The 13,014-nt window shown below is 38.8% G+C and overlaps 1 protein-coding gene across 22 annotated transcripts in view; it reads right to left on the bottom strand.

The window, feature by feature from the left end:
* Positions 1–13,014, bottom strand: part of LOC149743948 (uncharacterized) — a 174,651-nt gene that overhangs the window by 160,737 nt on the left and 900 nt on the right. For 5 of the 22 annotated variants that reach the window (XM_089905959.1, XM_089905957.1, XM_089905958.1 and 2 more), the window contains exon 2: positions 6,374–6,465. Coding sequence is in view for 6 of the 22 variants with exons in the window: in XM_089905960.1 (XP_089762086.1) it covers positions 6,374–6,465; positions 8,494–8,671; positions 10,802–10,827 (296 nt within the window). In the remaining 16 variants the exon portion in view is untranslated. Of the gene's footprint in view, positions 1–6,373; positions 6,466–8,429 lie in introns of all 22 variants that reach the window. The other 17 variants (XM_089905960.1, XM_089905965.1, XM_089905966.1 and 14 more) reach the window with 12 other exon arrangements.

The following is a 13,014-nucleotide window of genomic DNA, read 5'->3' as shown; positions in this document are numbered from 1 at the left end:
CCCAAAAGTCTTAGTAGAACTTCAAGATTAATTCCTTCAGGAAGAGGTAAAATTGTCATTAGATGCAGATGATATGATTCTATATATAGAGAACCCTAAAGACTCTACATGAAAACTACTACAACTGATAAACGAATTCAGCAAGGTAGCAGAATACAAGATTAACATACAGAAATTGGTGGCATTTCTTTATGGCAACAATGAAATATCGGAAAGGGAACGTAAAAAAACAATGCCTTTTAAAATCACAACCCCCAAAATAAATACTTAGGAATAAACCTCACCAAGAAGGCAAAAGACTTATACGCTGAGAACTGTAAGACATTAATAAAGGAAAGTGAAGATGATTCAAAGAAATGGAAAGACATCTCATGTTCTTGGGTTGGAGGAACTAATATTGTTAAAATGCTCATACTACCCAAAGCAATCTACAGATTTAACGCGATCCCTATCAAATTACCCATGACATTTTTCACACAATTAGAACAAATAATCCTAAAATTCATACAGAACCATAAAAGACCCAGAATTGCCAAAGCAATCCTGAAGAAAAAGAACAACGTTGGAGGCATAGCCACCCCAGACTCAGACAGTACTCCAAAGTCACAGTAATCAAAACAGCGTGGTATTGGCACAAAAACAGACATATGGATCAATGGAACAGAATACAGAGCCCAGAAATAAACCCACACACCTCACTTAATCTTTGACAATTAATCTTTGACAAAGGAGGCAAGAATATATAATGGGAAAGAGACAGTCTCTTCCGCAAGTGGTGTTGGTAAAGTTGGACAGCCTTATATAAACCAGTGAAGTTAGAACACATCCTTTCACAAATGAACCTATCTACACACGAAAATAAACTCAAAATGTCTTAAAGACTTAAACATAAGACATGACACCATAAAACTTCTAGAAGAGAACACAGGCAAAATATTCTCTGACATAAATCATACCAATGTTTTCTTAGGTCAGTCTCCCAAGACAATAGAAATAAAAATGAAAATAAACAAAGGGGACAGAATCAAACTTACAAGCTTTTGCACAGCAAAGGAAACCATAAACAAAATGAAAAGACTACCTACAGAATGGGAGAAAATATTTGCAAATGATGCGACCAGCAAGGGCTTAATTTCCAAAATACACAAACAGCTCATACAACTTGATGACAACAGAAGCAAACAACCCAATCAAAAAAATAGGCAGAAGACTTAAAGAGACATTTCTCCAAAGAAGAAATACAGATGGCCAATAGGCACATGAAAAGATGCTCAACACTGCCAATTATTAAAGAAATGCAAATCAAAACTACCATGAGGTACCACCTCACACCACTCAGAATGGCCATCATTAAAAAGTCTACAAATAACATATGCTGGAGAGGGTGTGGAGAAAAGGGAACCCTCCTACAACACTGTTGGTGGGAATGTAAGTTGGTGCAGCCACTGTGGAAAACAGTATGGAGGTTCCTCAGAAAACTAAAAATAGACCTACCACATGATCCAGCAATCCCACTCCTGGGCGTATATCCAGACCAAACTATAATTCAAAAAGACACATTCACCCTGATCTTCACAGCAGCAATATTCACAATAGCCAAGACATGGAAACAACCTAAATGTCCATCAACAGATGAATGGATAAAGACGATGTGGTACATATATACAATGAAATACTACTCAGCCATAAAAAAAAGAATGAAATAACGCCGTTTGCAGCAGCAACATGGATGCAACTAGAGATTATCATACTAAGCAAAGTAAGTCAGAAAGAGAAAGACAAATGCCATGATACCACTTATATGTGGAATCTAAAATATGACACAAATGAACCTATCTATGAAACAGAAACAGAATCAGAGACATAGAGAATAGACTGGTGGCTGCCAAGGGGGAAGCAGGTGGGAGAGGGATGAACTGGGAGTTTGGGATTAGCAGATGCAAACTGGTATATATAGATTGGCTAAACAACAAGGTCCTACTATATAGCACAGGGAACTATGTTCAATATCCTGTGATAAACCATAATGGAAAAGAATATGAAAAACAATGTATATACATATGTATAACAGAGTCACTTTGCTGGACAGCAGTAATTAACACAATGCTGTAAACCAAGTATACTTCAATAAAAAATAAGTTAATTAAATTTTTAAAAAGATTAATTCCTTCAGAAGAACAAGTACTACACATTCACAAAAAAAGCACCCTTTGAAAGTTTAAATTTTTGAATTTCTTTGCCACTTCCTTAGTTTTGATCATCTTGGACAATATACTTTTAATATTGACTTTTAAAAATAATTGTGTTTCAGTGTTTGCTATCCTTAGAGAGACAGAAACAGATAAGTACAACTAAATACTTATTTTTCAAAAGTCTCAAAAGTATAAGGGAAATGAAAGTAATTATATCTTCAAATGATTTTGGGGTATGTTTCTAATTCCATACTTCTGATGCGATTAAAGATTAAAACTGTATTAAGACATTTGAGACATGCCGCATTGGTATTAAATGAATTTAATTTTGCGTAAAGTGGTAGAAATATTTTCTTCAGCAAACATACCTGCAGATATAAAATCACAACCATAAATCTACAAAAAAGCAAGCTATTGAATGAAATCTGATTGGTTATTTCCCTGCAGTATGGATCTGCTAATCATTTAATTTACTACTTGCTAACAGAAGCCAAAATTTAAATATATATATATACATCTTCAATTTTAAATCATTCATATATATGAACAAGTATACATACACATATATAACAATTGTTCGTATATATATATATATATATATATAAACAATTTAAAGTAAAGAAAGTACATCTGGTGGCCTATTTTTTCCCCCCGATTTCTAAAGAACACCATATTCTATTCTAGGCAGTGGAAGGTCAATCCACCTTAAGGGCTGTTCAATGAGCATATCTGAGAAAGCACTGGTTTAGCCAATGATGTACTTATTGAGGGAGGCCCTAGTGCCACTGTCAAGAGCTTATCCACAGGAGAGATAAGAAGGTACTTGTTTGGTTTGTGAAAAGAAGTAGTGAGGAATGGCAGGTAGCTGCAGGCTGATGACACGTGATGTCCATATATATGTAGAACCAACACGCCCATAATTGCACCCATTTTCCATACCCAAATCCAAAGCCTTTATATCATTAATCCCAGGCAAAAATGGTAAGATTCATGTGTGTTACTATCCCACGGCTTCAAGATGCCTATAAACTCATATGAGTATGTCTTAGTTATATCAGTGGAGGACAAACCAGGCTTCTATCACCAAGCCCCATTCCATAACAGGCAAACCAGTCCAAGACTTCTCTGAGTGCTGCAGGAGAGTCTATGGAAGGGGCGCTCACTCCACTGTGATGCCTAAAATGCCTTTGCACAGAGCAAACATTCAATACATGCTGAGTGAATGAATGAGTGAACTGGTGTCATAAAACAGGCTTATTTCAGGGAAATTCCATTCAACAGGCTGGCATTCCTTCCTACCCATCTTAACTGTTAAGCTTGCCATCAGACAAAAATTTAATTATAAAACGTTAGAGCTGAGGAAATTTTAGAAACTATCTACTCTCCAGAGGTATACAACTTTAATTTAGTGGTAAAAATCACTAGGAGTGATTTAGGAGTCTATCAGACCTGAGTCCAAATTCCACATCTACCATATTTTGGTGAGCAAATAACTACTTCTGAGGCTCTGTTCCATGTATGCATTATGGGATATCATAATAATACATACATTAATTGTATGACTATCAGGGGATGAAATGACACAATCCATTTGCCATGGTCGGCTAAGTAATTTGCACCAAGTAAGCACTCAAGACATTAGCCAATATTAATAGCGGAGAGATGAAAACAAAACTCTGGGACTGATGCCTACCCTAGGGGCCCCAGTGGTCATAATGACTTTCTTCCATTCAGCCTGCTCTCTTCTCACTAAGACTAAGGAAGAGAAGATGAACAAATTAGGAATAACAATTGGAAAATGGTTTTATACTCCCTGAATGAATGGAATTATAATAAAATGATTCATGAGTTCTGCAGAAATATGATGAGGCTTTAGATCTTTATGTTAGTTCTCTACAAAACCAATTTATGGCCCTAAGATGTACCTTCCCACCCAGCCCCATCCTTACCAGGATCAAATATCATTGTAAATGGAAAAGTCAACAACACATAATCAACAAGCTAAGTTACAAGCCAGTGAAGTCTCGGAGGTTTGATAGAGAAAATTCAGATTTATCATTATATGTAAAAATAAGATGATATGAAGAACTCAATCTAAAAAGTATTACCTGGAGATCTAAAATCTCTACAATAGTGCTATAAAAAGTAAAGAGCTAGAAATCTATTTAGATGGTTTTCCTTATAAGAAAGCACTTTCTGTATAACTTTTAATGTACTATTGATGAGAACAATTCAACAAAATTCAAATAAATACCTGCAGATGTCCTACAAGAAGAAGAGAACAGAGTTAGATGTGACAGGGGATAACTGGACTTCAGGATGAGTAAGACCCTATACTTGACCTCAATAAATTAACATGAAATACAGTGGATGAGTCACGTACAGAATGTCAGAATTCTAAAAGGCCAAGCTAAGTACCAAAAGGAACATGTGGGGACTCTTAAGAAGGAAATAAAATATTGGTTAGTTGATTACGAAAAGGCAGAAGGGAGTAGGTTCCCTTTGGCTGCTCTTTGAAGAGATCACTTCCTTTCCCCCCTAGTCCTGAGGCTAGGGTGGCATGGGCAATAGAGGAATGTGGGGACTGAGAATCATTTCTACTCTCACCAGAGTGGCTGGAAGCAGATTTTCTTACCAGGATGTAGTAGTATGCTAATATTTAAGGGTTCTTGAGGTCAGAGAGAAGGGTTTGAATACTCCGGCTCCATCTCTTGCTGTGGGTCAAGTTTCTTACCTTTCCAACACCTCAGCGTCTTTACCTGAAAACTGGGGATGATGATAATGTCTCCCACCTGAGTGGAGTGTGAGAACTACATGATATAGTGCATACGCAGGGCTAAATTTGGTGCCTGGCAAACAGAAAGTGCTCAGTACGGCAGGCGAGTGTAGTGACAATAAAGGCAAAGATGACGGGGGTAGTGCCGGTGTTGCTTCTGCCCCCAGAACAGGCTCTGACTGGGAGAGAGTTAAAGCACCTTTGGGTTCATGGGGGTTTATATATAAGCAACGGTTGATCAATGTGAGCTGGTTGTCCAAATGATTATGTGCAATCTAAGAAAAAAATGGGCCTCGGATCTGCTCAGCTACTTAATAATATTAGCAGCGGTAGTAGTCAAAGAAGCTAAATTTTATTAAGTGTTTATATGCCAAACAACGTGCTGAACGTTTTAAAAGGATTTACTCACTTATTACAACGAGGCTATACACTAGGTTCTGATAATGTTATTCGTCTCTTTCAGGTGTTGAATGAGCCTCAGACGGGTTACAAAAGCACCTAAGATCCCGTTGTCAGTACATGACGGAAATGAGTTCAAATCCAGCCTGTCTGACTTGTTCTTAATCACTAAGGTATGAAATTAAGCATGTTGCCCTTTGCCTGATTCTCCTTCTGAGGCCTGAATATTTCACTTAGCTCTCTGAGTGCAGAAGAGAGAAAATTCTCTCTCCTTGACCCAACTTGGCATCAATATCCAACTCCCCTTCTCAAAATGGGTTGCTTCAACGAGCAGCAATGAATGCCGGGGTCATGGACCAGTCACCTTGATGACTAAGAGTCAGACACTAGGGAAAGAAAATGCTCTGTGACAAACCTACCCTTGTACAGAAACAAGACAGAAATGGGGGAACAGGGCAGAAGATAATGGAATAAGGCATAGGAAAAATAGCACCTGGCATCGTGATAGTAATAATAATAATAGTAGTAGTAGTAATAGTAATAATAATAGACTTTACTATGCTCTAGGCATTGTATTAAGTGCTTGGTGTAAGTGACTTCATTTTAACATTGAAAACAAGTCTATGGGGATGAAATATTATTAACATCATTTTATAGGCAGGAGTATTGAGGTTCAGGTAATCAGGTAAACTGCCCAAGCTCATATGGTTAGCAAGTGGAAAGCAGAGATTGGAACCAGCACCTACACTCCTAACCATTATGCTATAACCATTATGCTGAAGACATAAGAATTCCAATGGTCTTTCCCCATAACCCACTCCTGCACTCCAGACTTAAATACTCCAAGATCAAGAGAGAGCAAGCTTGGAGCTGCCACTCTTCAGTGAGTGTCAATCATTTCAAAACAGTGTATTTGCTAACAAGATGCAGTTCTTGTGATAATCTTCTCAACCAGGTATCAAGAAACAGGAAGCAAAGATTCAAGTAACAGTATGTTCCTACTTACGAGGAAGGTGGGACAGCATAGTTGACACTGGGCTTAACTGTTCTGGAAAAACGTGGTCCCAGTAGGCATACACGCTGGTACATTTTCCCCACCTACCAAATACAAAAGAATTATTTCATTTCCATGTTGCTCTTCAAAGTTCTACCTCATTCGTGCCTGTCATTCATCCTCTGGCCTCTTCCTGTCTCCATTTCTGTACAGAAAGGTGCTGAGTCTCTGCTCTCGGATATAAAAAGGGTGTGTTAGGAGAGGGAGCCATGGTACCTCAATGTCTTTTTTTTTTTCATCTTAATTCTATTATGCCAACTCCACTGAACTTAATTAGAGTGAATACAGAATTACACAATTACCCTCTGTTCTATTCTTCAGATGTTATATTTTGATAAAATTTACGACATGCTGCTCTCCCCTTGAACACCAGATGAACACTAGAAATGGATGTGTGTTGACATAAAATCTGTTATAATTACAATTCAAGTATAGCTTACATAATGATAGTGTTAACATAAAATTATAGATGTGTAGAGACAACGTGGTCATGCATTTTTTAGTATAAGTACATGCTTAGACCAATATCTGTTAGCAGAATGAAGATGGAAGAGAATTTTGGTTAAGCCACAAAGGCTGTTTAAGGACTTGCAGATAGCTAAGGGGAACTCAAAGACCAGTAAGATAGTATTTCCCCTGCATTCAATTGCAAATTCAATTGCAAAGTGAAGGGAAGATGTGTAATTTCCCCTATGGAAATTACAAGACAAGTACATTTTTTCCCTTGAATACCTGGGTAAATGCTTAAATTCTAATGTATATCAGTGATGCAAATTTTCAACTGAGTTTGATAAATCATAAAATAATAATTATACATATATGTATATAAAACTGCATGGAACTAGACAGTTCAGAATTACTTCTAATTAAAGAGGTACCCTATGGCAACTAACTTAAACCTTACAAAATATGGTTCCAAGTACCCTATCAGAGTGAAAAGTAGGAGACGGAAAGGTTTCTTGTAAATGTTTGTAGTCATGGTGTCTTAACTAAAACTACTGTGTCACAAATACTATTAAAATAATTGTGACATTTTATTCACTTTTACTGCAAACAACAAAACAAACTATAGGTATTTTTTCATTTCAGGTAATTATTTTAGCTAACAGTTATTCAATGTTTTGAGAAGACAGAGTGCTAACTGCATGACTTCATTTTATCTTTAAAATAGCGCTTCCATGTAATTACTCTTAATATCTCCATTGTATTAAAGTATCTCTAGTTCAGACCTTTCTTCAGAACTGCAGACTTGTGTATCCAACTGTGTACTCAGCATCTCTGCTTGGACGTCACGAAAACATCTCAAATCTTATACCTCCAAAACTGGTCTTTAATCCCCCAAACACGCTCTACCCCAAACTTTTTCCATCTTGGGTGACAGTAACCACACCTTTCCAGTTTCCCAGGCCCTAAATCTCGAATTCACCCTTGACTCCCTCTTCCTTTCCATTCTTGCATTCAATCTACCATGAAATGCTGTCACAACCTTCCCAATGTGCCACTTCTGAGAATTACCAGCCGCTAGCAGCCTGGTGCAGGCCACCAGCATAGACCTCGAGGATCCTGTAGTTGCCTCCCGAGATTCTCCCTGACTCCACTCTCTCCCCACATCCTCAAGGCCACAGATAGAGTTATGCTTTTCAAACAAGAGACAGTTCATACCACACCTCGGCTAAAATCCTGCCCCTGGCTGCCTACATTTAGAGGAAAAGACACAATGCATGTGATGGCCTCCCAGGACTTACCCAATCCAACCCATCACATATCCGACCTCCAGCCCTCCTGCTGTCTCTTCCTCCCCACTGACTAAGTCAGCCAGGGTGGCCTCCTTGATATTCCTCCAAGCTGCCCGGCATATTTCTGCCTTAGAGTTTGGGGACTGGTTATTCTTGCTCCCAGGGAGTGGTCTCCCCATCATACATTCTGACAACTCCCTCACTTCAAGTCTTTGCTCAAATGTCAGCTTATAAAATCCACCCTGACTACCCTATTTAAAATCGGAACCTACCTGTACACTCCTCCAGCACTCCCAACCCAAGCCTCTTCAGTGAGCTTCACATCCTTTTCCTTACCCCGTAGCGCCCGTCAACTTGTGACAAAGCACAGAATTTATTTATAACATCCGTTTCCACACGAGAGTGTAAGGAGGGAGAAAGCATGCAAGAAGGAGCACGCAGGCAAAGGCTCTTGTCTGATTTATTCATTGATACGTCCAAGCATAGAGAACAGGAAGATGCTTGATAAATAGTCCTGAAAAAGATACAGATGAGGAAACTGGTAGTGAAGCTCAGAAAGTTTAAGTAACTTCCTCAAGGTTCTAGAGCTAGAAGAGGGTCACAGTAGAATTCACACCTGGGGATGTCTAACTTCAAATCTCTTAGCCTCTCTGCTATCTTTTTTTTTTTCTTTTTTTTCTTCTTTGCGGTACGCGGGCCTCTCACTGTTGCAGCCTCTCCCGTTGCGGAGCACAGGCTCCGGACGCGCAGGCTCAGCAGCCATGGCTCACAGGCCCAGCCGCTCCGCAGCACGTGGGATCTTCCCGGATCGGGTCACAAACTCTCAACCACTGCGCCACCAGGGAAGCCCCTCTCTGCTATCTTAAGTCCATGCAATTCAGGATTTGTTTTAATCAGTGCCATGGAAATTCTCACTCCACTGAATAGGATCACTAAAGTGTTCTCTGTCTAGATTTATATATATATTTTCCATTTAAACAAAGGAAACAGAAGAGGGGAATTCATCATGGGTTATTGCGGTAGTTTACAGCAATTTTAGCAATAATGACATTTAAGTAATAGTGATATTTAACGATAGCATAATAATAATAAAATAATAGCTCTTAAATGTATTGAAGACGAATCGCATGCTAAACTCGGTGCTAAAATATATCCATGTATATTTTGTGCAAAATCCTTATGAATATTCTATCAGATGAGCTTTATGTGTAACTCCACCAGGCATACTTCTCTTATTCCGCTTTCAAAGATAAGGAAATTGATGAGAAGTGTGGTAACCGTTTGATCAAGATGACACTGGTAATAAGTTGTGAGTATGAATTTAAATTCAGGTCTAACTCCAGAATTTGATTCTCAATCCATACATGAAAATTCTGATAATTCCTTTGATAAGGGTATGTTCTCTCCTGGAAAACATCCCCCATTATGTCTGCCTGCGCTCATACCTTCAGAACACAGTCAAGTTTGAAACATGATAAAAATGTTTAAATAGTGTGCTTTAATAAATGGAAATATCTTCATCTAAACAATAACACAAAAAGGCAGGCTGAGCCCTCTGAAGTGGCTTCGCTGCTATCTTCCATCCAGAACAAGAGAAGGAATCAACAGCTGCAGAGTAAAGAAAGCATGAAACCCAGAGATGGAGGATTCTGTAAATGACCAATTACAAGACTATTAAGCCACACTTCCATAGCAAGAGGCAAAATATTCCATTAAACTGAAAATTTTTCTACCGCTAACTCCAAGGCCCACACAAACATTAATGTTGCATTTATTAGGATGTATTTCCTGTGCTCTATCAACTTGACTTTCAGCAACTGTATTAATACAGTCCTTTCGCTTTGCACATATATCTGAATGATGGATTCCATTACTGGAGTTTTGTAGAAAGAGTGGAGTGAATGAAGTAAAGTTTGGGAAGAGCCATCATAATCCATAATGATGGGCACTGAATCAGGACAAGAAGAAACCTCTCTTCTCATTTATTTGAATGAAAATTCTACTATATATTTATTGCCTCTGTACAGGGCCATCTGTTGAATAGTGGAAAACAAGCATCTTTCATTTGGAGGTAGGATTTGTGTGCTCAAGTTTCTATGGGCCTGCAGAATTAATCTTGTTTTAGAAATGAAATAAAATGTAATTTCTTACTGTAAGTAGATGTGGTTAAGCAACTGGCAACTTTGATGTCTTTAAATCACTGCAGTTTCAGGGTAGGCAAATCTATAATTATTTCAAGCACTTCTTTATTGGTGCAACAATTGAGCAGTGTACATAGTGGTCAACAACCTGGGCATTGTCAGACGACTCTAAGTTTGAACCTAGACTTTGCCACTCACCAGCTATGTGACTTTCAGCTATGAGAATCACTTTCTTCAGCTTTGCAGTGTGGATTATTATATGCCCTTTGCAGAACTACTGTAAGAACTAAATGTATATGGGCACAGTGGCTCATAGTAAGGGCTCAAATTAGTACTGTGGTCACTACTAGTAGTATTGAAAAGAAATTAGAACTTCTATTCTCATAAAGTGGGATATGTGTCCCTTTATCATTGTAATTTCGTATCATTTTACTTTTGACCTTATAATTTAATAGCTTGATCCAAGAAACATTTAGCAGTAAATATAATTGAAAGAAGATTACCTGTCAAACATGAAATACTGTAGCATCAAGTGTGTTGGCACAATACTCTTCTCAGATAATTAACCTGTAAAAATATGTTATTGTCTTCTTTTTAATTAAGCACATTGAACATATATATTTACTGTGCCAGTTGGCGAAAGGTCCATTAATTAATCAGTCTAACTATGTGTTGCATAAACGTCTTCTAAACATAATCGTATATGTATTTTATTTGTTGGGAAAATGTGTTTGAGATTGTTCTTTTCTGCCTATTTAAAGTAAAAGAGGGTGAGAAGTAGAGTTAGGCTTAATGTACTTTGTACTCCATTATGCCATGAAAATGCTTCTGTGCCCTGGAGACAACAACAAAAGATTTGCTTTAATGACAAGAATCAAGTATGTTCTAAAGCTTCCAGGTAGGAGGCGTATAGGTTGAAGTTTATATCAGAAGTCTTTGCTCTCTCTCTCAACTGCGTCTAGATGGGAAAGATGTGGTCACAAATGCTTCAAGGTGATATAGTAAATGTTGGAAAAGAGGGGGGTAGGAGGCAGAGTTTTGAATATCTCAAACCTGAGCTAGAAGGATTTTATTTAAAGAAAATAGCGGATATTATTTTTCACTTAAGGAATGCCACTCAGCAAACCTGACATTAATGTAGGAAATTAGCTCTTTTAGCTATGATGCTTTCAAATGCACATTACTGAAAACAAATTCAAAATAGTCAAAGGAAATTTAAAAACAAAAACCAAACAACAACAACCACCTCAACAAACAAGTACTAGAAATTCAGGGATGCAGCCATATTCAGATACAGTTGGATCTGGAAGTTCCACAGTATCAGCAGGGTTCCAGCTCTCTCTCCATCGCTCAGCCCTGCTTACCTCTGCAAGACTTTATTTTACAGAAAGTCTCTTCTTGTGCTGGATGGTCACTGGAAGTCCCAGAGTCATATCTCCCCAGCTTAGAAATTCCAGAGAGAAAAGACAATTCTTCCATTTTTCTCTGAGAGAAAAGTCCTGGGGAGGAGTCTGATAGACTTAGCCGAGGTCAGATGCCTACCCATGAGCCAATCACCTGCTTTATTGGAGTTCAGTCCCTGGGCGACTCATCCCTGGGGCCCGTGAGGAGGCAGGATGGCATTATCTGGCAGTTCTCCAAGAAAAGCCTGCTGTTTTTGTAAGATGAAAGGGGAGAGGACATGGATAATGAAACCTGTATCTGCTTCTGTAAAATCCACAGAATCTTACTCCCTGCCCTGTGTCGATGACCATGCAGTAAGCTGACCCAGGAGGTCATTTTGCCCACAACAGTCTTTATATATATGACTAAGGAACACACTGGTAAAAGAATATGGGAGAAAGTCTGAGTATGACAAGTCAGCTAGACTGGTATTAACTAAAAAAGCTGTGTGAAAATATCCTGAAAAAGTTGCCCCCAACTCACTCAAAGTCCAAAGTTGGAGCTGGAAACACAATGTCATGGAGTTTGGATAAGAACTGGTTTTCTCCAAGCTGAACTATGACACACAGATTAGAGACTTCTAGAAACTATACTTTTTCAAAGAAAAAACATCACATGAGAAAAATGAGGCCTAGAAAAATTAAATGACTTAAGGTAACATAGCTAATTAATGGCAGGACTGAGACTAGAGTATACTTTGTGTAATTGGCTATGGTCTTTTTTGTTTGTTTGTTTTTGTTATCACTTCAAAACGAGACAAACTTAAAGAAAGGAAACACAACCAAGGCTCAGTGGTTGGAAAAGAGATGGATGTGAACGCCCACTTGTTTCTTACGTGTTACCCCTCGCAGTGTTTTGGAGGAGAAAACGCTGGCTCTTCCCAACGTTGGTTACATACACAAAGATTCCAAAGACAAGACAAGTGCTTTGCAAACAAAGTAACTAGAACCAGCTCAGGCTTCCCCGCGCCGGGTCCTACGTTCCACGGTCAGAACCACCAACTGTATCCCCCCGGGTAACAAGGTGATTCAGAAAAGCTAGCGTCTTCAGAGAAGGGAGAAAACTTAGCCGGGAAGAGAGTCAGGAGAAAACTTGCTCAGCTTCTTGCTGGGGTCTGAAACGATCCCAACAGAGTCCTTAAACCCCTCAGGTTTCCCCAATCAAGCACCCTCGCCTCCAACCTGGGCCACCCCAGATCTGACTATCAGACGAAAGAAGTCTGCGGACGCACGGAAAGCTGACCACCCCACGAGAAGGACCTACGCGCGGCCGC

This window comes from Delphinapterus leucas, unplaced genomic scaffold, assembly GCF_059928025.1.
Source record: "Delphinapterus leucas isolate spDelLeu-1000000601 "Yukka" unplaced genomic scaffold, BTC_Dleu_Yukka2 spDelLeu_asBTCV2_sq40, whole genome shotgun sequence".
Taxonomy (NCBI): domain Eukaryota; kingdom Metazoa; phylum Chordata; class Mammalia; order Artiodactyla; family Monodontidae; genus Delphinapterus; species Delphinapterus leucas.
The sequence above is the reverse complement of the archived record's forward strand: the minus strand, read 5'-3'. Positions and strand labels throughout refer to the sequence as shown.